General features: G+C 37.6%; 1 protein-coding gene across 1 annotated transcript in view; it reads right to left on the reverse strand.

The window, feature by feature from the left end:
* The window catches only part of LOC150078076 (uncharacterized), a 511,382-nt gene that overhangs the window by 74,912 nt on the left and 413,201 nt on the right, over window positions 1–23,269 (reverse strand). Inside the window, exons 10-12 of the mRNA XM_090384455.1 lie at window positions 22,044–22,125; window positions 17,556–17,660; window positions 12,926–12,981 (exon numbers count right to left, since the gene is read on the reverse strand). Of these exons, the coding sequence (XP_090240581.1) occupies window positions 12,926–12,981; window positions 17,556–17,660; window positions 22,044–22,125 (243 nt within the window). The remainder of the gene's footprint in view (window positions 1–12,925; window positions 12,982–17,555; window positions 17,661–22,043; window positions 22,126–23,269) is intronic.

Genomic DNA, 23,269 nt, shown 5'->3' on the forward strand with positions numbered 1-23,269 from the left:
TTTAACGCAATTAAAAATAAGAAAATTAATTAAAAGAATTTTAACGAAAAAATTGCAAAACGATTTTCCTTCCTTCAATATTTGTAAAATAATAAGAGAAGTTTACCTCAATACAGTATGTAGACCACTTCCGTATGATACTCTCCAGAAATTAGAATGAAAAACTTATGTTAGAGTAACAAATAATTAAAAATCAATTTAACCCAATAAAAATCAATTTAATGCAATTAAAAAATAAGAAAATTAATTAAAAGAATTTTAACTAAAAAATTGCAAAATGATTTTCCTTCCTGAAGCTGACAATGCTTTGACCGTATGTCGTGATCACAGGAATGAAAATTCTTTTAATTAATTTTATTATTTTTAATTGTGTTAAATTAATTTTTAATGGTATTAAATTGATTTTTAATTATTTATTACTCTTATGTAAGTTTTTCATTTTAATTTCTGGAGAGTATCATACGGAAGTGTTCTACATAATATATTGAGGTAAACTTCTCTTATTATTTTACAAATAACATAGGCTTCTGTATCAACTGATAATTCATGTGCATCCCACATATTTTTTTGTCTCTGCAACAAGTCTCATCAGTTCATCTGATGTCCATTTAGGCCTTGAACGGTATTTCTTAGTTGGTATGAAAAGCCTAGTAGCTTCTATGACTACTTCCCTCAATGTTTCTCATTTAGAATTTGCTGTTAGTCCTGCTGCACAGAATTTAAAAACTGTCTGAGATCATGGCTATAGTCATATTTCCAAAAGCAAAAGCCCTTCCCTTTGCCCTTGACAGTAGTTACATCTTTAAGTAAATCCCACATCAGTACACTGTGATCACTGCCACCTAGTGGTTCCTTTATCTGAAAATTCTCAATGCATGAATAATCACTTCTCAGATCAAGGATATTTCTTCCTCTTGTCAAGACAATCTTAATTTTTTCTACTGTATTGCCACTGGAGAGTAAACCAAGGTGCCCACTGTTTACCATTATCATTTACTGTTGGAAAAATTTTTTTCTTTACTTCTGCTTTCACGAAATTGCTCAAACATTCTTGCCACTGTTTCACCAATTCTGTCCATAGACACTTCCTTTCTTTCTTTTGTAACTCACATCACAGGCTATTTCAAGCAATAAACAGTTATATGGCAGCGCCTTTCTTAGCTAATAACTAATTGATAGAACACTAAACATAAATCCAGTGGTAGACAACCTGTCAAAACTTGTAGTGCATCAGTAGATATAGTTCCACAGGCCATACACATCTTCATGCAACTTATCTTTTGATTGAACATGGTTCCTTTTTTTTTGCAAAGTTAAGGAATTTGGAATCACTGAGCATACTCTATGTACTTGTGGATTCCCAGAAGACTGGAACCATCTTTTCTATGAATGTGTTGAGTTGAAGGGACCTTTAATTGAAGAAGCTCCTAATCTCCACTCCCTTACTCCTGGATGGGAAAAAAAACTGTTAGTACAAAAGAAGATTTTTACACACTTTGAAATTTTTGCAGTCCAACTATTCAGAAGGAGGACCCTGTTGCAGTTGGAGGAGCATGAGCCAGGTACTGAATGACAGTTAAGAAGGGCTTGAAAAAGTCATGATGTGCTATATTAGAACGGAATATTATTAGGGTAAATAGGGTGGATGCAGGATGAATTGTACCGTTCTGATTATAGGTGGGAATCAACTCTGTGAACACTACAGTTTCTGAAGAATTGCACAATACATCCTCCAGATGCCTCTTCCACTAACAGGTGAATCAGAGCAGTTGTTGAAGAGCAGTTGTTCAACCCAAGCACGGTACTAAGTACTATAGGTTCTAATACCTCTCGTGTTTGGGGTTCTCATAAAAAAAAAAAGACTGCTGACACTTTTTGGGCAGCTTTGTATCGGAGAAATTGGGACTCCAGTGGCGGGTTAGACCACCGTGATGAGCCTGTTGGATGGTATTGTGGTTACTTCCTCGATGAATAACCTGTGATGCTGTGGTATTATTGTGGTTACAGGGAGTGCACATGGAGATTGATTGAAGTGTTACTGTTAACTGCTGTTATATTGAATGTTCAGGTTTGAGGATGTTCGGGTTTGAGGGAAAGTTGACTTCTTCATTGTGACCATAATTCCTGATTTAGATATCTACTTCCTGGATTGGACTTCTCATTTTGAATCTTCAGTGTGGGCCTACAAGTGTCATTTGGATCCTCAGAGATCATCACAACCTTATGTTGGGACTTTATAGTGTTAGATACCTTCATGGGTATCTAACGCTTCAGGGTACTAGATACATGGGAATCTAATACTTTTCGGGAATGTGAGTAGCTATATGCGAGCAAAGTTTTTATGGCTACCGCTAATAGAGAAGTTTTTCTTAAATTTTTGCCATTTTATTGACTTAAATTGGCATATTAATTTATTTTCTAGAAGTAGCTTTATATTCCTAGTTATGATACTTTATTTTGAACTTAGAGATTTTGTAGGTATCCATGTTTTTTTTTTTTTTTTTTTTAGAGAACCCCAAACACGAGAGGTATTATAACCTATAGTACTTAGTACCGTGCTTGGGTTAAGTGTGGAGCTGCAAAATGTGTTGAACAACATTTTGCAGCTCTAGTGAATGCTAAGTTTTTAATTATATTTAGCCATTTTATTGACTTAATTGTTATATTAAATTATTTTCTCTAAATAGCTTATAGTCCTAGTCAAGCTCCTCGGTGTATTTTGAATTTAGGTAGCGATTTTGAAAGTTAATACTTAGTGGCCGCAGATTTACTGTTCATAACTTGCCACCATTGTTATACGATACAACATATATCCCAAACTAGACAGTGTAAGGTTTAATGTAAAACACACAGCACTGTATTAGAAATCTGTCAGCTTAGTATAGTATAGTATTATCAATTAATAAGTAAAATTTATTAATCTTATTACATTTCATTGTCAATTACATTGTACTCGAACGGAATCATGACCCAGACTACAGCAGCAAAGCAACTCTCACAGATTAGCCAGAATGCTGTGGCTTGGGAGAGAACCGATGGCGCCGATTCTCCAAAGCATCACAGTCTAAAAAAAAATGCGCAAAATGTGAAATGTTTGCGGACCTAATTCAACGCCAGAGCACACTCCTGTGCTCTGGAAACATGGTGGCAATCTTCAAGGCACAATGTGCTGGTCCCACAGGAACTGATTGGATACTATGATGTAGTCACAAAAGAACTGGATGCAGGGAATAACTTTGATATTATATATTTGGATCTTAGAAAGGCTTTTGATACTGTTGCACATGGAAGACTGCTGCACAAATTGGAGCAGTGTGGCATTGGAGGCAAATTGCTGCTATGGATAAGGGGATGGTTGAGTGGCAGAAGACAGAGAGTGGTAATCAATGGACACTGCTCAATGTGGACTAATGTTATTAGTGGAGTTCCTCAGGGTTCAGTGTTGGGTCCGTTGTTGTTTTCGGTGTTTATGAATGATATTGATGATGGTATATCAAGTTTAATGTCCAAGTTTGCAGATGATACAAAGGTTGGCAGGGTTGTTAAGGACAATACTGACGCTATGCTGCTGAAACAGGATCTGGAAAGGTTGAACAGATGGGCTGAGAGGTGGCAAATGAAGTTTAACATTGACAAATGTAAAGTACTACATATAGGAAACAGTAACCCCAGAGCAACTATCAACTCTGCGGTACTACACTGACAGTGGTGGAGAATGAAAAGGACCTGGGGGTAATTGTGCAGGCAGATATGAAGTTCTCTGAGCAGTGCAGACGAGCTGCAAGAGTAGCTCATGGTGTCTTGTCAATGATATACAGGAATTTTTCTAGCAGGGATAAGGAGGTGATTATTCCCTTGTATAAGGCAATGGTTAGGCCACATCTTGAGTACTGTATACAGGTCTGGAAGCCTCATTTCAAGAAGGATGTAGAGCTGCTGGAACGGGTACAGAGAAGGGCAACAAGATTAGTGAATGGAACAAAGGGTTGCTCTTACGAAGAAAGGCTTAAGTTTTGCAAATTACAGAGTCTGGAGACTAGGCACCGGCGAGGTGATCTGATAGAGGTGTATAAGGCTTTGAATGGTTTGAGCATGCTCAATGCCAATGGGATTCTTCCTCTTGCTCAGAATAATCACCTCAGAGGGCATAAATTCAAATTGAGGAAGGACGGATGTCGGATAGATGTGCGGAAATTTGCCTTTGGCCAGCGGGTGGTTGGTTGGTGGAACCGACTTCCATCATTTGTTGTTGAAGTTGATAGCCTAAACAAATTTAAGGCTCAACTGGACAGGTATTTCGAACGAACGGAGGGGTGAAATGGGAGTGGTGTTTTTTTTTTTTTTTTTTTTTTTTTGGCTGATGCTGAATAAGCTTGCTTTCTTGCATCATATGCCTCTACTAATGCTAATGCTAACTAGTTATTGTTGGTGACTCTATTGTCCCACCTATTATGCAAAAAGAATAGGTGGGACGGGGCAAAAGTTAATGACATTGTAGAGCAGATATCACCTTTTAAGGGCACAGAGAGTGATACTGTTGCACTCGTTGGCACTAATGACCTTAAGAGTAAGAGATCTGCAGATTTAATTAACAAGTACAGGTCAATGTTGAAAAAAAGCCATGGGGGTCGAATTAATTGAGCTAGGGTTGAATTTGAAAGTGTCTGCAATTCTACCCAGACACGATAGGAGGGAGTATATGATGAGAGCCTTGTCAATCAATTCAGCCCTGGAGAGATTATGCAAGGCTCATGGGGTAGAATTGTTTTCAGCATAGTCTGTGCTTGCTGACAGGAGAGACTGCTTCTGCAGGGATGGGATACACTTAAATAGAAAGGGTGCAAGAATATTTGCTGATGTTATCGAGGCAGTGTTAGGTGGGTCGGAAAACTGCTAGCTTGGGGGGAGATTCACAGACTAAAAGATTAACAGTAGCCGCAGGAAGACGCAAAAGCGATTCTTGCACTGTTTATATTGTAATCAGCAGCCTAGAGAGCAAATTGCAGGGGATTTCAAAAGCTGCTGGGAGTTGTCATGGAACAAGTAAATACATGGGCTGTCTTAGGGAAGCTATGAGTAAGAAGAGGTACATGTATACTTGCATGTACATCAATACTAGAAATATAGTAAATAAATTTAATGAATTTGAAGTGCTGACAAGCCATCAAAGACAAATATTGTTGTGATATTAGAGACATGGTGTCACACAGATATAAGCAGTGCAGAATTGGAATTTGGGGAGTAGAATGTGTACAGAAAAGATAGACAGGGTAGGAAGGGAGGAGGGGTTATGCTGTTAATTAAGAAACACTTGACATGGGTGGATGGTGCAACATTGAGTGTTTGGTGTGACATAAACACTGGGGAAGGGAAAATGAGAGTGAGAGTGTTATAGGCCTTATGGCTCTGATGAGAACAACATACAATTGTGCAGAGAAATAGAGTGGGCCAGTAAATCAGAATGTCTTGTAATGGGGGATTTTAACTTTCCAGATATTGACTGGAACTTGTAGATTGGTCACTTGCACGCTAGCAAGACTTTTGTGGATTTATTGGAGGACTGTTTTCTACAGCAACAACATTAAGAATTTGCAGATAAAGGAACCACTGGGTGACAGTGATCACAGTGTACTGATGTGGGATTTGCTTAAAGACGTAACTACCATCAAGGGTAAAGGAAAGGGTTTGTTTCCGTAAAGGTGACTACAGTGGTCTCAGGCAGCTTTTGAATTCTGTACAGTGGGGGATCAACTTGATGATGTTAAAAACAGTGAATTCCAAATGCAAGGCCTTCAGGTAGTTAATCTAGAAAGCTATTAGGCTTTCATACCAACTAAGAAACACTGTTCAAGATTTAGGCCGAAATGGACGTCAGATGAACTAATGAGGCTTGTGGCAGAGAAGAAAAATGTGTGGGATGCATATAAATTAACAGGTGACACAGACTAGCCTGATATCATATAAGCTAGTCTGTAATCAAATCACAAAGGAGGTTAGGCAAGCGAAGGCTGATTACGAGAAAAACTTAGCAAAGGATACAAAGAAAAACAACAAAGACTTCTTTACTTATGTAGTAGTAGTAGTGGCATGTGATGCAAGAAAGCAAGTGTATGAGCTTATGCAGCATCAGCCAAAAAAAAAAAAAAAAAAAATCACACCATTCCCTCCAAATGCCTGTCCAGTTCCTCCTTAAATTTATTCAACCTATCAACTTGCACAACGACAGATGGAAGTTTGTTTCAGCAATTAACCACCCGCTGGCTAAAGGCAAATTTCCGCACATCTATTCTACATCTGTCCTTTCTTAATTTGAATTTATGCCCCCTTAGGTTCGTAATCTGAACAAGTGGAAGGATCCCATCAGAATTCAGCGTGCTGAACCCATTCAAGGCATGCTGAACCCATTCAGTCCACTTGATGTTGATGGTTCAACTGTTGATGATCTTGCTCAGATAGCTAACAAACTGAATGAATATTTTGCATCTAAATTCATACATGACAAATTCTGTAAGGAAGGGGAGGACAGAAGTTTACTAAACTCTAGAAGGGAGCTAAATTATTTTGTAATAACAGAGAGCAAAGTGGAGGAGAAATTTTTGAAGCTAAACATAAAAAAGGAACCTGGGGCAGATGGAATCTATCCAGTTATATCGAAGGATATAGCAAGGGAAGTAAGCAAAACCCTTAGCCATAATTATGTGAGCATCCTTAGATTCAGGGGAGGTCTCCATGGACTGGAGAATGTATCCCCAATTCACAAAGGGGGTTCAAAGGGTGATGCAAATAATTATAGACCTGTTAGTTTAACTTCTGTTCCGGGAAAAATAACGGAATCACTGGTTAAAGAAGTGATGCAGGATCACCTAGATATGACTGCAGTAATATTTCAGACACAGCATGGATTTGTTAAGGGGTAGTATTATCTGACCAATTTGACTGGATACTTACGATGTGGTCACAAAGGAAATGGATGCAAAAAATAATTTTGATATCATATACTTGGATTTCAGGAAAGCTTTTGATACTGTCTCACATGGAAGACTGCTGTACAAATTGGAGGGGTATAGCATTAAGGGTAAGTTGCTGCAATGGATAAAGGGATGGTTGAGTGGGAGACTGCAGAGAGTGATAATAAATGGACACAGCGCTACGTGGACTAATGTTATTAGTGGAGTCCCCCAGGGTTCGGTGCTGGGCCCATTGTTGTTTTGTGTATTTATTAATGATATCGATAAAGGTATATCAGGCTTAATGTCCAAGTTTGAAAATGATACAAAGGTGGGCAGAGTTGTTAATGATAGTAAAACAGTATGCTACTGCAACAGGATCTAGAAAAGCTAGGTAGATGGGCTAAGAAGTGAAAAATGCAAAGTCGATGATATATAGGAATTTTGCTAGCAAATGAAGGTTAACATTGACAAATGAAAAGTACTGCATACAGGTAGAAGTAATCCAAGAGAAACATACCAACTGTGTGGTACTACACTCAGGGAGGTGGAGAATGAAAAAGACCTGGGGGTAATTGTGCAGTTAGATATGAAGTTCTCTGAGCAGTGCAGACTGCCAGAGCAGGTCATGGAGTTTTGTCAATGATATATAGGAATTTTGCTAGCAGAGACAAGGAGGTGATTATACCCTTGTATAAGGCAATGGTCAGACCACACTTTGGGCATTGCGTACAGGTCTGGAGGCCTCATTTTAGGAAGGATGTAGAGGAAGGGGTACGGGTACCCCTTCCTCTACATCCGGGTACAGAGAAGGGCAACAAGATTGGTGAGAGAAACAAGGGGGTTCTCTTACCAGGAGAGGCTTAAATTCTGTAAGTTGCAGCATGTGGAGACTGGGCACCTGCGAGGTGATCTGATTGAGGTGTACAAGGCCTCGAATGGTTTGAGCAGGCTCAATGCTCAGATTAAGAACCTGAGAGGGCATAGATTCAAATTGAGGAAAGACTGTTATAAAATAGATGTGCGGAAGTTTGCCTTTAGCCAGCGCATAGTTGATTGCCGGAACAGACTTCCAACTGTTGTGGAAGTTGATAGCTTAAATACATTTTAGAACTAGACAAACATTTGGATTGACCAGATGGGTGAAATGGGAAGATTTTTTTTGGCTGATGCTCTCTAAGCTTGCTTTCTTATGTTATATGCCTCACAATGCTAATGATATTGCATTGTGATATGGACATTACATTGAGAATGAACTGACCCTCTACGAGGGAATCTGAAATAATTGCATATCAACACTGTTAGTGGTACAGCATTGTAAACAGATTGTGGGGTTGCCGGGAAAGGTGGCTGGGACCAAATATTGCAATAAATAAAATAAATAATAAATATATTGTCACTGGTGATGAATGTTGGGTGTTTCATTATGACCCAGAGGTGAGGTGTCAGAGCATACATGACACCTCACCTATGACTTCAGAGCAGACACGACTTCAAAATTATCACCACGGCTTAAAATGTTTTGTTTACAGAAGTCCAGGAATGTGATTCACAAGGAATTGTTACCTGAAGAGGAGAGATCAATGCTGCATTCTATGTAGTAATAGTATTTGCCGTATACAGTGGTGGACAAAAAAACTGCATCACCTTAAAAAAAAAAGTAACATTTGTTTGTCACAAAGCAAAGGTACTGAGTCAGATATTGCTTCTATTGCAGCAGACAGTAACTGCAAGGTAATTGCAGCAGTCGTTTCTATAAATATGGTGTTGGAAGGGTATACACGTTCATTAGTATCTAGTATCCTATTTTGCAGAGGTGGCTCCATACGTTCAGTTGACACCAAGAAAAAAAAGTGTAGCTGTTGCTCTGTCCCAGGAAGGGCTTTCAATGCGTGCTATCGCTGATAAAATGGGCTTCCACCATTCAACAGTATCCCGGGTGCTGAAATTAAAGCGTGAAACTAGTGATGTGAAGAGAAGACCTGGATCAGGCCGTAAAAAGAGTGACTACGCCTTCCCAAGATCAATATTTGAAACGGCTATGCCTTCGAAATCGCCATGCTAGTGCTCCTGATCTAAAACTGGATTTAAGATTGCCTCTGGTATTGAAACAAGTGCACGAACTATCCAAAGAGGGCTTTTGGAATGTGGTACACCTATCAGCCCAAGAAGAAGCCGTTGTCGACCCAACAAACGAGGAAGAAGTGACTTGCTTATGCTAAAACACATTTCATGGATTTGATTTGGTAGTTGTTGGCACATCGGCTTCTGTGGCCATATTGCACCTCCGAAGGTTTTTGCAGTACTTTGATCCAAGCCCGAGGCGGGAATCGAACCCGCGACCTTTGGGTTGCCGGGCAGTTACTTTACCCACTCGGCTAGCCCGGTCGGCGTTTCATGGACAAAGAGCAATGGGACACCATCATGTTTTCTGACTTTGTTTTTTTTTTTTTTTAGGAGCATTAGCAACTAAGGCCATATTGCTCTGGGATATGCGGTGGTCATTCCCTGACCTTTCCGCATCCTCCGTGTTTGGTGGTGATGGGCTCGAACCCCGGTCTAATCAAGAAGCGTGTGCTACGCACTGCTGCTCCTTCCCACCTGGCTACAGAGGCGCCATCTTTTCTGATGAATCAAAATTCAACCTGCATGGCTTGGATGGGAAGTGATATGTCAGAAGACGAAAATCAGAGGTATACCATCCTGACTGCATAATGCTGACTGTAAAGTTCCCCGCCGGCCAGATGGTCTGGGGATGCATAACAAGCAAAGGGGTGAGGTGAATTAAGTTTATTAACGGAACGGTGAATGCAGAAACCTACACTGCTATCTTAGAGAAGTGCCTAAAACCTGTTAATAGGATCACCACACACGTCCAAAACTGCATTTTTCAACAGGACTCAGCACCTTGCCACACAGAAAAATTGGTATGTTTTATGGTATTTAAATTTAATGATGAGTTTGTCTTCTTGTCTTACAAGGCTTAAAACATACTTACACCAATGTTTTTCTCCCTTAAGATGCAGTCATACCTGGCATTGGTGTTGGACTGGCCCAGCAACCATCCAAATTTGAACCCTATTGAAAATTGCTGGTACATAATGTCATCTAAAATTGCTCAGAAGAAGCCAACAAATAAGATTCAACTGCAGGAGAGCATTGTAAGGGTGTGGTACCATGAAACTGGGCAACAGTATATCCAGAAGTTGATTAACTCTATGCCAGATCGTTGCAAGGCTGTAATTGCAGCTTGAGGGGGGACAACAAAATATCGAGGACTTATTTTGCTGATTTAACTTGTCATTTCAGTTTGTACATGTAAATGCAATAAAATGTATGTTTGGTTGTCATGATTGCCATTTGCAAGATTTCTCATATTTCCATTAATTACGCATTTACCCTTTGGGAAGATATTTATGGCAATTAGGTATATCAGGTGGAGTCTTTTTATTGGATTTCATTCACAGAGATATATATATCCCATCTAACAAATGCATTTGGAACATTTCTGGAATCCACAATGCAGTGCAAAACACATTATTTGCAAAATTCACAAGTGATGCAGTTTTTTTGTCTGCCACTGTAGTACAAGGAAGCCACTCTGTTGCTGCACTGGCACAAAAAAAAAAAAAAAAAAACAATCAAGTAGATAAGAAAACACATTATATGCTTCCCTCCTCGGTAGACCTTTGAATTTATTCAAACAGTCAACTTGAACTATCTGCTAGGACAACTTGTTCCAGCTATCAATGACTCACTGGATAAAAGAAAACTTCCTACAATCTAATCTAAACCTCAATCCCTGTAATTTGAATTTATGGCTCTTGGTTCTGGAATTGTTTAGAACAGTGAGAATTCCACCTTCATTCATTTTACTAATTCCTCTCAGTCTTATAAACCTCAATCAGGTCACCTCTGAGGTGCCTGGTTGCCAAGCATTCGAGTTGCCTGTCTTTGGACCCTTTCAAGAAGTTTGATGTCTTTTTTCAGATGATGTCTCCATACCCGAACACAGTATTCCAAACGTGGTCTTACAATTGCCTTATACAGTGGGATTATGACCTTCCTATATCTACAGGATAGCACTTGATAGGACACCATGGCCTTTCCTGTCTGACTGTTTACACTGTTCAGAAAACTTCATATCTGCCCGTACTGTAACTCCCAGATCCAATTCTTCCTCCACCATAATTTGTGGGTTGCTATTCCCCAGGTGCATTTACCAAATAATACAATACTAAATGCAAATTACCTTGCATTTAGTAACATCAAAAAATAGGAGCACTGGAGGAAACAGTGGCCAGGCTGGATAGTGAAGCACAAAGAAGAGGCTTCCTCAGGATAAATGAAGCGAAGACAAAATATATGGAAGACTGGAGAACGGAAGATAACGTGGAAAATTTAAGAATCAATGGCTTCTCATTTGAGCATGTTCAGAATTTTATGCACCTAGGTTCACAGATAAACCAGTCCAACTCTATTACTAATGAAATTAAGTCCCATATCCTGAGTGGAAACAGATGTTTCTATGCACGTGAAAAAAAAACTAATGAAGTCCATTGTATTGAACAGACATTTAAAATTAAGAATATATAAAAGCCTCATTAGCCCAATTGTGACATACAGTTATGAAGCTTGGGCATTAATGAGTAAAGATGAGCAATTGTTGAGAGTGTTCGAGCGTAGAATTTTACGAAAAGTTTTTGGGCTTGTACAAGATATTGATGGATCCTGGAGGATCATGGTGAACCATGAACTTGACCATTTTATTCAGGGTGCAGACATCGTCAGATTTGTGAAGAGCCAGAGACTTGCCTCGTTGGGACATGTTATGAGAATGGATGACAGCAGACCAACTAAGAGTATAATGAAATGGAAACCTACCGGGAGGAGGGCAAGAGATAGACTGCGGAAAAGATGGATGGATCAGACCAACTCAATGTTATGCCGATATTCTCCATCCAGTGGATATACTCTTCTTGAATCCACATGCTTTCTGATCAGTGGCTTGACTTTGTTTGTATAAGGTGTTTTATTCCTTCAGCATCTGAGGCTATAATGTGCCATGTCACAGTAGCTTGACCTATCAAACCCTTCTGTCACATCTGTCTTTTCTGTAAATACTGAGTTTCTGATATTCTTATTATTTTGGCATAATCAATACTTTAAAATTCATCAAATTTATTAACTATACTCCTAGCATTAGTGTATAAATAATAATACTGTGTGGTTTATGCATTAGACAGTTACTTTTACATTACACTTTCGATAAAGATTTTTTTTTTTTTTTTTTTTGGCTGATGCTATATAAGCTTGCTTTCTTGCATCATATGCCTCTACTAATGCTAAAGTTTTTCTCCAGCATAAATTAAAACGTGGTACCAATCAGTGGCATTACAGAGCTGAAAGAAACCATTGTCTGTGGCCCACATTATTTATTATTTTTGATGACTTAATAAATATAATTTTATAATCTATTTTTTTTATACATTCATGGATTTAAAAGCAACGAACAGTTTCAATTTTAAGTGCTGTTAATTACTCTGATATGAAACTAACTAACTAACTAAATAAATAAATAATATTTAAGTGCAGCCATTAATAGAAAAAAAATGTAAATTCACATCTTAAAGTTAGAAGACAAAATTTAAGCAATACAAAAAGTGCAGCCCAGCAAATGGTTTGAATTGATTGCCCCGTGAATTTAATTATAATTAAAATAATAACAACAACAAAAAACTTGCAAAATGTCAGCATAAAAATCAAAATTCTTTTCATATATATTTAATATTTTGATTTTTATATTTTGAATATGAATATTGATTGTTTCAATATTCCTTCTGTCAAAAAGATCAAAATTCAAACATCAAAATACTTGTACAAACATTTTTTTTTTTGTTTTTTTTATCTTATTTATTTTATAATATAATTTATAGGCACTATGAAATCAAACAAAAATCCTGCAAACAGTAACTCACTTGTTCTTCATACTGGTCTTGAATTTGAGCTAGTTCTTTGCTATGTCTGTTTATCACTGATATGAAAAATAAATGTACACAATTCTATAATTCACATTACCGTACATTCAAAGAGTCTAATTTATGATAGCAAATCTTACAGTATTTGTAAAATATCAAATCACTGAATTAATATGAAAAGAATACAGTCAAAGTCCTTTATAGTGCCCCTCCAGGGACTTAGAAAAATGGTTGTTATATCAATAGTTCATAAAATCAGCAAAAGAATAAACAGTTTGAACATAATGTAATTTACTAATACAGCATAATATAATCTAATTCAGAATAACTACTACAGTATTAAACAAGAAAATTAATATTTTACATTTTTCATCGATTTTACAATGTAATAAGTTTAATTTGTAAATTACTGTGTACAGCATATATATATATATACTGCGGCATAGATTTTCTTATTCTCTATTTATAGATACATATTTATCACGGCTTGATGTAAAAGGGAAGTACGAAAGCATATGACAGCAGTTAATTCACTTTCGCAGTTAGGCTGCACTTGAAAAAAACCACGTACAAGTTCTAATCCATGATGAGCAACTTCTTGATTAACCACAGTAGGTTCCCTGTCTTCTTCTTCACCAAATTTCAGGTTCCATTATATCAACGAGTTCCTCTTCATTTGTGCATATCCTGAAACATATTCACTTGAGCATAGTCTTCAAAACACGTTTCCCTATAAGTTTAGGTGATCATATATGTTCTCAAAAGTTTCTTCACTGTTATAAGACTGTTTCTCATGATTAACAGAGGAAGAAGCAAGTGAAGAGAAGCTTCATTTGTTGCATCATTCAAAGCAACAAATTTGGCATGTTTGAAGCAGTTGGCAATCAATTTTTTTTTTTTTTTTTTTTTTTTGTCAACCTCATCCCATGGTAAAACATATAAATACATTTCCAGCAGCATATTGATTTCACATTGTGTTTTGTTTTACAGTTATAAGCACAATTTTGTTTAATAGCATTCTTCAATAGTTTTCTTACCATGTGGATTATTTTCGTCAAGTGGCCAAAGAATTGATGTCATATTAGGTAGCAGGCACTCAATAGTGATTGCACATGGGCAACTGAGGGGTGCACTTATCTGCAAACAGCAAAAATTTTCTATTCTCCCTGATCATCTTTGCAATCTAAGTTTCTGATCAATTATCTGCAGTTTTTTGATGGCATCCAAGCCTTTTGGTTTGTTTGATACACAAGAGGAGTGGCAACAAAGTTCCTGAAACAGTGCTATAAAAAGAAAACACAAAGTGAAGGAGCTCAAAAATGGTTTTATTTTTATTCAAAGCAAGTATACCATCTGAAGAAAGAGGTTTGGAATCATGATATGAACAGACATTAAGCTCTACATGCAGTGCAGACAAACGGCAATGAGAAATTGCAAAGGCAAGGTGTCAATACGGATGATTTATTAAACTTTTGCTTGTAGATAAAGGGATTATGACAGTATGATTATGACCTCCCTTTATCTACAAGCAACTGTAAAATCACAATACACTACGAATTGGAATAATTTTTCCAAGTATAGAGACCACACCTAAAGAAAAAAAGACATCGAGCTTCTTGAAAGGGTATAAACACAACACACCTAGTGAAACAGGCAAAAGGATATCCATATGAGTAAACACTTCAAATATATAGACTTCAAAGCTTTTTACTAGACATCTTAAAGGGGAATCAACTGAAGTCTGTGAGGCTCAGCGAGAAGTAAAATAAAGGCAAAATTTTCACTGTTACAAATAATTCCAAAACTAGGGTCCATAAATTCAAATTACAGGAAAAGAGGTTTAGATTAGATAGCAAATTTTCTTTCAGCCAGTGAGTTAATTGGTGAAATAAATTACCTCCATAGGTGGGTGAGGCTGACAGCTTGGGGAATTCAAAGGTCAGTTGGATCGCAACCTCCATGAGGAGATAATCACACAGGTAGTTTATTTTATTTTTTTGGCTGGCACAGCAAAGGTCTGGGACATCTTTGCACTATATGGCTAATATTAATATTTATACTGATACTAAACATTCCAAAAAAAAAAAAAAAATGCACATGCATACCAATAAAAGCTGGTGGGCTTCATATTAAGCAGACAATTTTTCTATTGTTCTTTGCACTTTCTTGATACATATAACTGAAAGAAGGCAAAATTATGCAAAAAAGAATTGCATTCACCCAGAAGTAGTTTTGATAGAAAGATTTTTTTTGGTTTCAATCTAACTATTCAATTTTTTTTTTCTCTGCAGTGCTGAAAGAAGTGACTTATCACAATGGATAAAGTGGAATACAAATCAGTGATATGATTCCTCATTCTGAAAGGGGGGAAACACCAAAAACTATCCAAAAAGAAATGGTTGCTGTTTATGGAGAAGATGTTAGTTATTTAGTTTTTAGGAGCATTAGCAACTAAGGCCATTTTGCTCCGGGGATGTGCAGTGATCATTCCCTGACCTCTCTGCATCCAGTGGTCACGGGCTTGAACCCCGGTCTAATCAAGAAGCGTGTGCTACACACTGCTGCTCCTGCCCACCTGGCTTATAGAGAAGACTGCTCAGGTTCCAATGATACTGTACGTTGGTATAAACAATTCAAACGTGGAAGAACTTCAGTGCATGATGTGAGTGGTAATAAATGGACACTGCTCTATGTGGACTAATGTTATTAATGGAGTCCTCCAGGGTGTGGTGTGCTGGGCCCATTATTGTTTTGTGTATTTATCAATGATATCAATGAAGGTATAACAGGCTTAATGTCAAAGTTTGGAGATGATACAAAGGTTGGCCAGGGCTGTTAATGACAGTAAAGACAGTATGCTACTGCAACAGGATCTAGAAAAGTTAGGCAGATGGGCTGAGAAGTGGTAACTAAGTTTAACATTGACAAATGCAAAGTACTGTATATGGGTAACAGTAACCCAAGGGAAACATACTAACTGTGTGGTACAACACTCAGGGAAGTGGAGAATGAAAAAGACCTTGGGAGTAATTCTGCAGTCAGATATGAAATTTTCTGAGCTGTGCAGACAGGTTGCCTGAGCAGGTCATGGAGTCATGTCAATGATATATAGTAATTCTGCTAGCAGAGACAAGGAGATGATTATCCCCTTGTATGAGGCAATGGTGAGGCCTCATTTTAGGAAGGATGTAGAGTTGCTAGAATGAGTACAAAGAAGGGCAACAAGATTTGTGAGAGGAACAAAGGGGTGCTCTTACCAAGAAAGAGTTAAATTCTGAAAGTTTCAGCATCTGGAGACTAGGCACCTGCGAAGTGATCTGATTGAGGTGTATAAGACTTTGAATGGTTTCAGCAGGCTCAATGCTGATGGGATTCTTCCGCTTGCTCAGATTACGAACTTGAGGGGGCATAGATTCAAATTGAGGAAAGACAGTTGCAGAATAGATGTATGGAAGTTTGCCTTTAGCCAGAGGGTAGTTGATTGTTGGAACAGACTTCCATCTGTTGTTGTGGAAGTTGAGAGCTTAAAGAAATTTAAGGCTGAACTAAACAAACATTTGGAGTGACCAGATGGGTGAAATGGGAAGGGTGGTTTTTTTTTTTTTTTTTTTGACTGATGCTGTATAAGCTTGCTTTCTTACATCATATGCCTTAACTAACGATAAAAAAATCCCAGGACATATTCAACTACTGTTGTAACAGAAGAGTGTTTCAAAAAACGAGGCATTAATCCTGGAAGATCACCATATTAGCATCAAAGAACTAGCTGCAGAACTCTAAATTCATGTAGGGTCTTTGAAGAACATCATCCATCAACAATTGCATATGAGTAAAGTGTCTGCTAGATGGTCTTCCAGACTTCTTACCAGGAAAAGGAAAGGGCCCAATATGTACAAGAGATGTTGTCAATGTGTCACGAAAAGCAAGAGGAGATTTTTCAAAGCTAGTTACCACAGTTGAAACGTGGATCTATCGCTACGATTTGAAAACTAAAGAAACATCAGAAAGCCTGCAGAATCACCTCCCCCCCACACACACACAAAAAAAGACAAAGGCATAACCAAGTGCTGGCAAAGTGATGCTATCAGTTTATGGGATCAACATGGTGTATTACTAGCAGATTACCTTCAAAAGGACTATACTGTGACAGCAAAGTATTATTTCAACCTCCACATAAAGCTAAAGCTACATGCTGCTGTAAAAGAAAAAAAGATGGGGAAAGCTGTCAAAAGCTATGCACCTGCTCCACAATAATGTCCCTGCACATTCCTCATATGCAGCAGTGAGGTGTACTCACTAATGTGGGTTTTAAATATTGCCACATCTTGCCTATTCCCCTGACCTTGCACCCTTGGATTTCTTCCACCTTCTCGCCCTGAAGTCCTTTCTTCACGGATGACAATGTGGTGATTTCTGCTGCTGAGTCATAGTTTGAATGACAGTCAGAGGACTTCTACAAAATTGCCTGTGGAAATATTGAGAGATGGCAAAAATGTGTCATTTTACCCCATTCACTATTTGAAAGACTTGTAATACATGGTGTTTGTTTCAACCTTTTATCACAACTACTTCTGGGTGAATACAAATCTTTTCAAAACTCCCCTCTCATACTAAGCAAACAGTTACTTACATCCTAGAACTTCTTGGTGGTGAGCTTCTTTAAGTTTTTGTGAAAGAATAGTCATTTCGGTAGCATGTTGTTGTTTTAATTCTTCCATTTCTTCTTGATAACATCCTAACACAAGAAAAAATAACCAATGAAAAGAATGTAGTGTAAAATTTTTTACATTAATATTACAATTCATGAATATAAATCAGGAACATTTATGGATTCCTAAACTACAGATAGTTTAGGAAACCATAAATTATATAATAATTCGCCTGATTATGAAGCTCGATTAAAATTTTATTGTAACAGGTATCTTAAAATTGTTTGTTGTGGCAATCAAAGCAACTCGATGAGTTTTTTCTATTGTGGTTGGCAACCTTCATTCCAGAAAGCATCGCAGCAACAGTACCATATTAAAATGGCGACAGCACATGGGAAAGTAATCTGCATTTTGTGGCTGTGAGATACCAAATCTCCAGTGACTGTGAAGAGATGTTTTTAATGGAAATTCCAGAATTATCCACCCGTGGAACAATTAATGAGGTGATGGTTGAACAGTTTCAAGAAACAGGCAGTGTGCTACACCAGAAAGGAGCAGGTAGGCCTACTGTATCTGCAGATAGAGTTTCAGAAATTCAGGAAGTGTTTACCCGAAGTCCTACACAATCTAAGAAACCTGCAGATGTAGTACTGTGAGCAATGTTCCACAGTGTAGTTCACAAGAGATTGAAATGCTCAGCAGCTTACAAAGTGCAAATAGTCCAGGAAATTAAGCCTCACAACAAACAACAGGAATTCACCGTTCACATTCTCAACTGTATAGACGAAGATGAGCACTGTGTGGAAAATGTAATTTTCGGCTTTTTTGAAGCAACATTCCACCTGTTTGGTAAAGTTAACAAGTATAATTGTTGCATATGGGGATCTCAAATCCATATATGCAACAATATTCATGTTACTTTGTTCATTAACATGAGTGTGATAGTCCCAGGATAAACGTGTGGTACATACTGTTTTTAGCCAGGTTATTAGGCCATTTTTCTTTCACAAAAACACTGTGAACTCCACAAATTACCTAGATATGCAGCCACATGTTCTAACAACAAGATGGAGCACCATCACCACACTGGAGCTTGCGTGTGCACAATTTCCTCAATAAAAAATTTCCTAACTGATGGATCAGCCAGGATGGTCCCACTCCATGGTCTCCTCATTCCCTGGCTATGACACCTAGGGATTTCTTTGTATGGGACTACATAAAGGACAAGGCGCATGCAAAAAAAATTAAAAATATCATGGAATTAAAAGATCTGATTGAACAGGCAGTTACTTCCATTTCTCAACAGGTGCTTCAAAACATTTGAAATGAAACTGGCTACCATCTTGACATTCTACATGCTACCAAAGGTGTTCATGTCGAGGTTTACTGAAGTGGGTTATGTGATAAGAAATTGTAATAATGAACTGCTTTATTAAGTGCAGCAAACCATTTTATATCTATTACAATAAAATTTTAATCTAACTTCATAATCAGGTGAATAATTTATAGACACCCTGTAAAATCATAATTAGAGCCCTGCATTTTAGCTCAGTAATAGATATCTTTTATATGGCAAGTAGTTTTTCATCTACAGGGATGGGATACACTTAAATAGGAAGGGAGCAAGAATATTTGCTGATGCTATCGAGGCAGTGTTAGATAAACTGCTAGCTTGGGGGGGGATACAAGGACTAATACAAAGACTAATAGACCTTGTATAATCCATTATACAAGGACTATTATTAGTCCTTGTATAATGGATACAAGGACTAATAATACTTAACAGTAGCCACTGGCAGAGTTGAAAGTGATTCTTGCACTGCTTCTATTGGAATGAGCAGAAGCCTGGAAAACAAGATGCAGGATATTTTAGAGACTGCTGGGAGTCATTGCGGTACAAGTAAACACATGGGTTGTGTTAGAGTAGCTAGGAACAGGTGCATGTATACTTCCATGTACACCAATGCTAGGAGTTTGGTAAATAAATTTGATGAATTTCAGGTATTGCTCAAAGCATCAAAGGTGGATATTGTTGGGATATCAGAGATGTGATGTCACACAAAAATAAGGAATGCAGAACTGGAATTTGGAGAGTACAATGTGTACAGAGAGTACAGATAAAGGAACCACTACGTGGCAGTGATCACAGTATGCTGAAGTGGGATTTACTCAAAGAGGTAACTACCATCCGGGGCTAAGGGAAGGGTTTTTGCTTTTGTAAAGGCGACTACAATGGTCTGAGACAGTATTTAAATTCTATACAGTGGGACCAACTGATGATGTTACCAACAGCAAATTCAAAATGGGAAGCTACTAGGCTTTACATACCAACTCAGAAATATTGTTCAAGGTTTAGGCCTAAATGGATGTCAGATGAACTAATAAGACATATGTCAGAAAAGAAAAATGCATGGGATACATATAAATTAACATGTGACACAGAAGCCTATGATAGATATAAGTTGATCTGTAACCAAGTTACAAAGGAGGTTAGGCAGGCAAAAGCAGATTACGAGAAATCTTTGGCAAAGGATGCAAAGAAAAACAGCAAAGTGTTCTTTACTTATGTAAACTCTAGAAGGAAGGGGATGAATCAGATTGGTCCACTTGATATCGATGGTTCAACTGTTGATGATCCTGCTCAGGTAGCTAACAAATTAAATGAATATTTTGCATTGACATTCACACATGAGGAGTTATTCAGCAAGGGGAATGCCAGAGGTGTATTCAACTCTGGCAGTAAGCTAGATAATCTTGTAATAACTGAGAGTAAAGAGGAGGAGAAATTATTGAAGATAAACACAAGAAAGGCACCTGGGGTGGATGGGATCTATCCAGTTATATTAAAGGAGGAAGAAGCAAAGGAAGTAAGCAAACCCTTAGCCATAATTATGGGAGCTTCCTTGGACTCAGGGGAGGTACCCATAGACTGGAGATGTGCAAATGTGACCCCAATTCACAAAGGAGGATCAAAGGCTGACACAAGTAATTATAGACCTGTGAGCTTAACTTCTGTTCCAGGAAAATTAATGGAGGCACTGGTTAAAGAAGCACTGCAGGATCATCTAGACAAGACTTCAGTTATAGCTCGGACACAGCATGGTTTTGTTAAGGGAAAGTCTTGCCTGACCAATTTGATTGGATACTATGATGCAGTCACAAAAGAACTGGATGCAGGGAATAACTTTGATATTATATACTTGGATCTTAGAAAGGCTTTTGATACTGTTGCACATGGAAGACTGCTGCACAAATTGGAGCAGTGTGGCATTGGAGGCAAATTGCTGCTTTGGATAAAGGGGTGGTTGAAGGGGAGAAGACAGAGAGTGGTAATCAATGGACACTGCTCATCGTAGACTAATGTTATTAGTGGAGTCCCTCAGGGTTCGGTCCATTATTGTTTTCTGTATTTATAAATAATATTGATGATGGTATAACAAGCTTAATGTCCAAGTTTGGTATGCTGCTGGAACAGGATCTGGAAAGGTTGAGCAGATGGGCTGAGAGGTGGCAAATGAAGTTTAACATTGAAAAATGTAAAGTACTGCATATGGGAAACAGCAATCCCAGAGCAACGTATCAACTCTGTGGTACTACACTGACAGTGGTAGAGAATGAAAAGGATCTGGGGGTAATTGTGCAGACAGATATGAAGTTCTCTGAGCAGTGCAGATGGGCTGCAAGAGTAGCTCATGGTGTCTTGTCAATGATATACAGGAATTTTTCTAGCAGGGATAAGGAGGTGATTATTCCCTTGTATAAGGCAATGGTCAGGCCACACCTTGAGTACTGTATACAGGTCTGGAGGCCTCACTTCAAGAAGGATGTAGAGCTGCTGGAACGAGTACAGAGAAGGGCAACAAGATTAGTGAATGGAAAAAAGGGTTGCTCTTACGAATAAAGGCTTAAGTTTTGCAAATTACAGTGTCTGGAGACTAGGCACTGGCAAGGTGATCTGATAGAGGTGTATAAAGCCTTGAATGGTTTGAGCATGCTCAATGCCGATGGGATTCTTCCTCTTGCTGAAAATAATCACCTGAGAGGGCATAAATTCAGATTGAGGAAAGACAGATGTAGGATAGATGTGCGGAAATTTGCCTTTAGCCAGCGGGTAGTTGGTTTGTGGAACAGACTTCCATCCCTTGTTGTGGAAGTTGATAGCCTAAATAAATTTAAGGCTCAGCTCGACAGGTATTTCGAACGAATGGAGGGATGAAGTGGAAATGTTTTTTTTTTTGGCTGATGCTGCATAAGCTTGCTTTTTTGCATCATATGCCTCTACTAATGCTAATCTCAAATTTCAGTCCAGATAAAAGTGGCACTTATTTTTTTATTAAATAAAAGATATATAAAATATCTTTCATTAAAAAATATATATATTTATAATGAAATTATGCCAGATTTTTGGAGTTTCCCTGAGTTTGGTATAGTAGACTACTGTAATTTTTTTAAAATAATTTATCACTTACGTAACTGGCATTCAGCTTTGTCATGTTCTTTTCTCATCTGTTGAATTGTAATCAGAAGTTCTGGATGAGAAAGTGCATCCAGCTAATTAAAGAATTAAAAACAGTAAATATAATGTTAATTATTAGAGACAGGCTTTTAGATATTATCCATATATATATATATATATATATATAAAATTTTTAAGCAACCAATCTTAAAATTCCTACATTAGTGGCTTGTCATGTGTTACTGACAAGGTTTACTTGAATGGTTTGAGTTTTGAATTTTTACTGCACAAGCAAAACAAAAACAAATTCCTCAAAACAAAGTGGTCTTTGGTAGTTTAACCTACATGATATGATTCACTATAAAAAATACACCAATAATTTATGCATTAGGTAAATTCATTCAGTAAACAAAAAATATATGCATTCAGTAAATCACATTAATTTCAGCAAAGAGCACATTATATGATCCTTTGGTACTTTCATTCTAATTAATAGGAGGCACAAAATTCATCTGGTAATAAAGAACAAGGAAAGTGCAAGATTAAAAGAAAAAAAATTTTTGGCTTTTAGTATAATTTGTTGTCGTGTTCTGTTCCTTACAATTACAGAAACAATATATAGAAAGTATACAAAGTATACAAGTATAGAAACCTTCAGAAACAATAATTTCAAACTAGGTATAGGGTGGCCTCAAATAATATTATAAAGCTGCTCTGTTTAATAACTGCGCCAAGGTCTCAATTGATTTTGGTGGTGTTTCAGTGTTACATAACATTCTTACATTGTTCTGTCACTAAAAATATGTTAGTCATGGCAGTTTTATCCTCAATCCATGAGTGAGATTGGTGAGTGAGTAAGAAAGAGAGAGGGAGAGCAAGAATCTTAGTAATTAAATTAAATGTAATTAAACATTTCAAAGCCAATAAATGCACTTTTAACAGTGCAAGTGTCCATTCACTTCTATAAATGGTATGAGCTATTTTCCCAAACTACAGACTTGAGCAGTAAATTTCACTTACTACGCAAATGTTTAGAAACAGGAGCAGATCTATTGCTAACATGAAAGATTACTAAATATTTGACTGGGAGATCATGAGCAACATGTCATTCTGAATGTCGGTATGGGCTACTTAAAAAGAAAACAAAGTTTGAGAATTTATAGAATGATTTAGTGACAAAATGAAATAATTGAGTGCTACATAGGTGGTATTAAATTTAAGATATGTACTCTACTACAT

The sequence above is a fragment of the Mastigoproctus giganteus genome, chromosome 11 (genome assembly GCF_048544385.1).
Source record: "Mastigoproctus giganteus isolate SK-2022 chromosome 11, ASM4854438v1, whole genome shotgun sequence".
NCBI lineage: Eukaryota > Metazoa > Arthropoda > Arachnida > Uropygi > Thelyphonidae > Mastigoproctus > Mastigoproctus giganteus.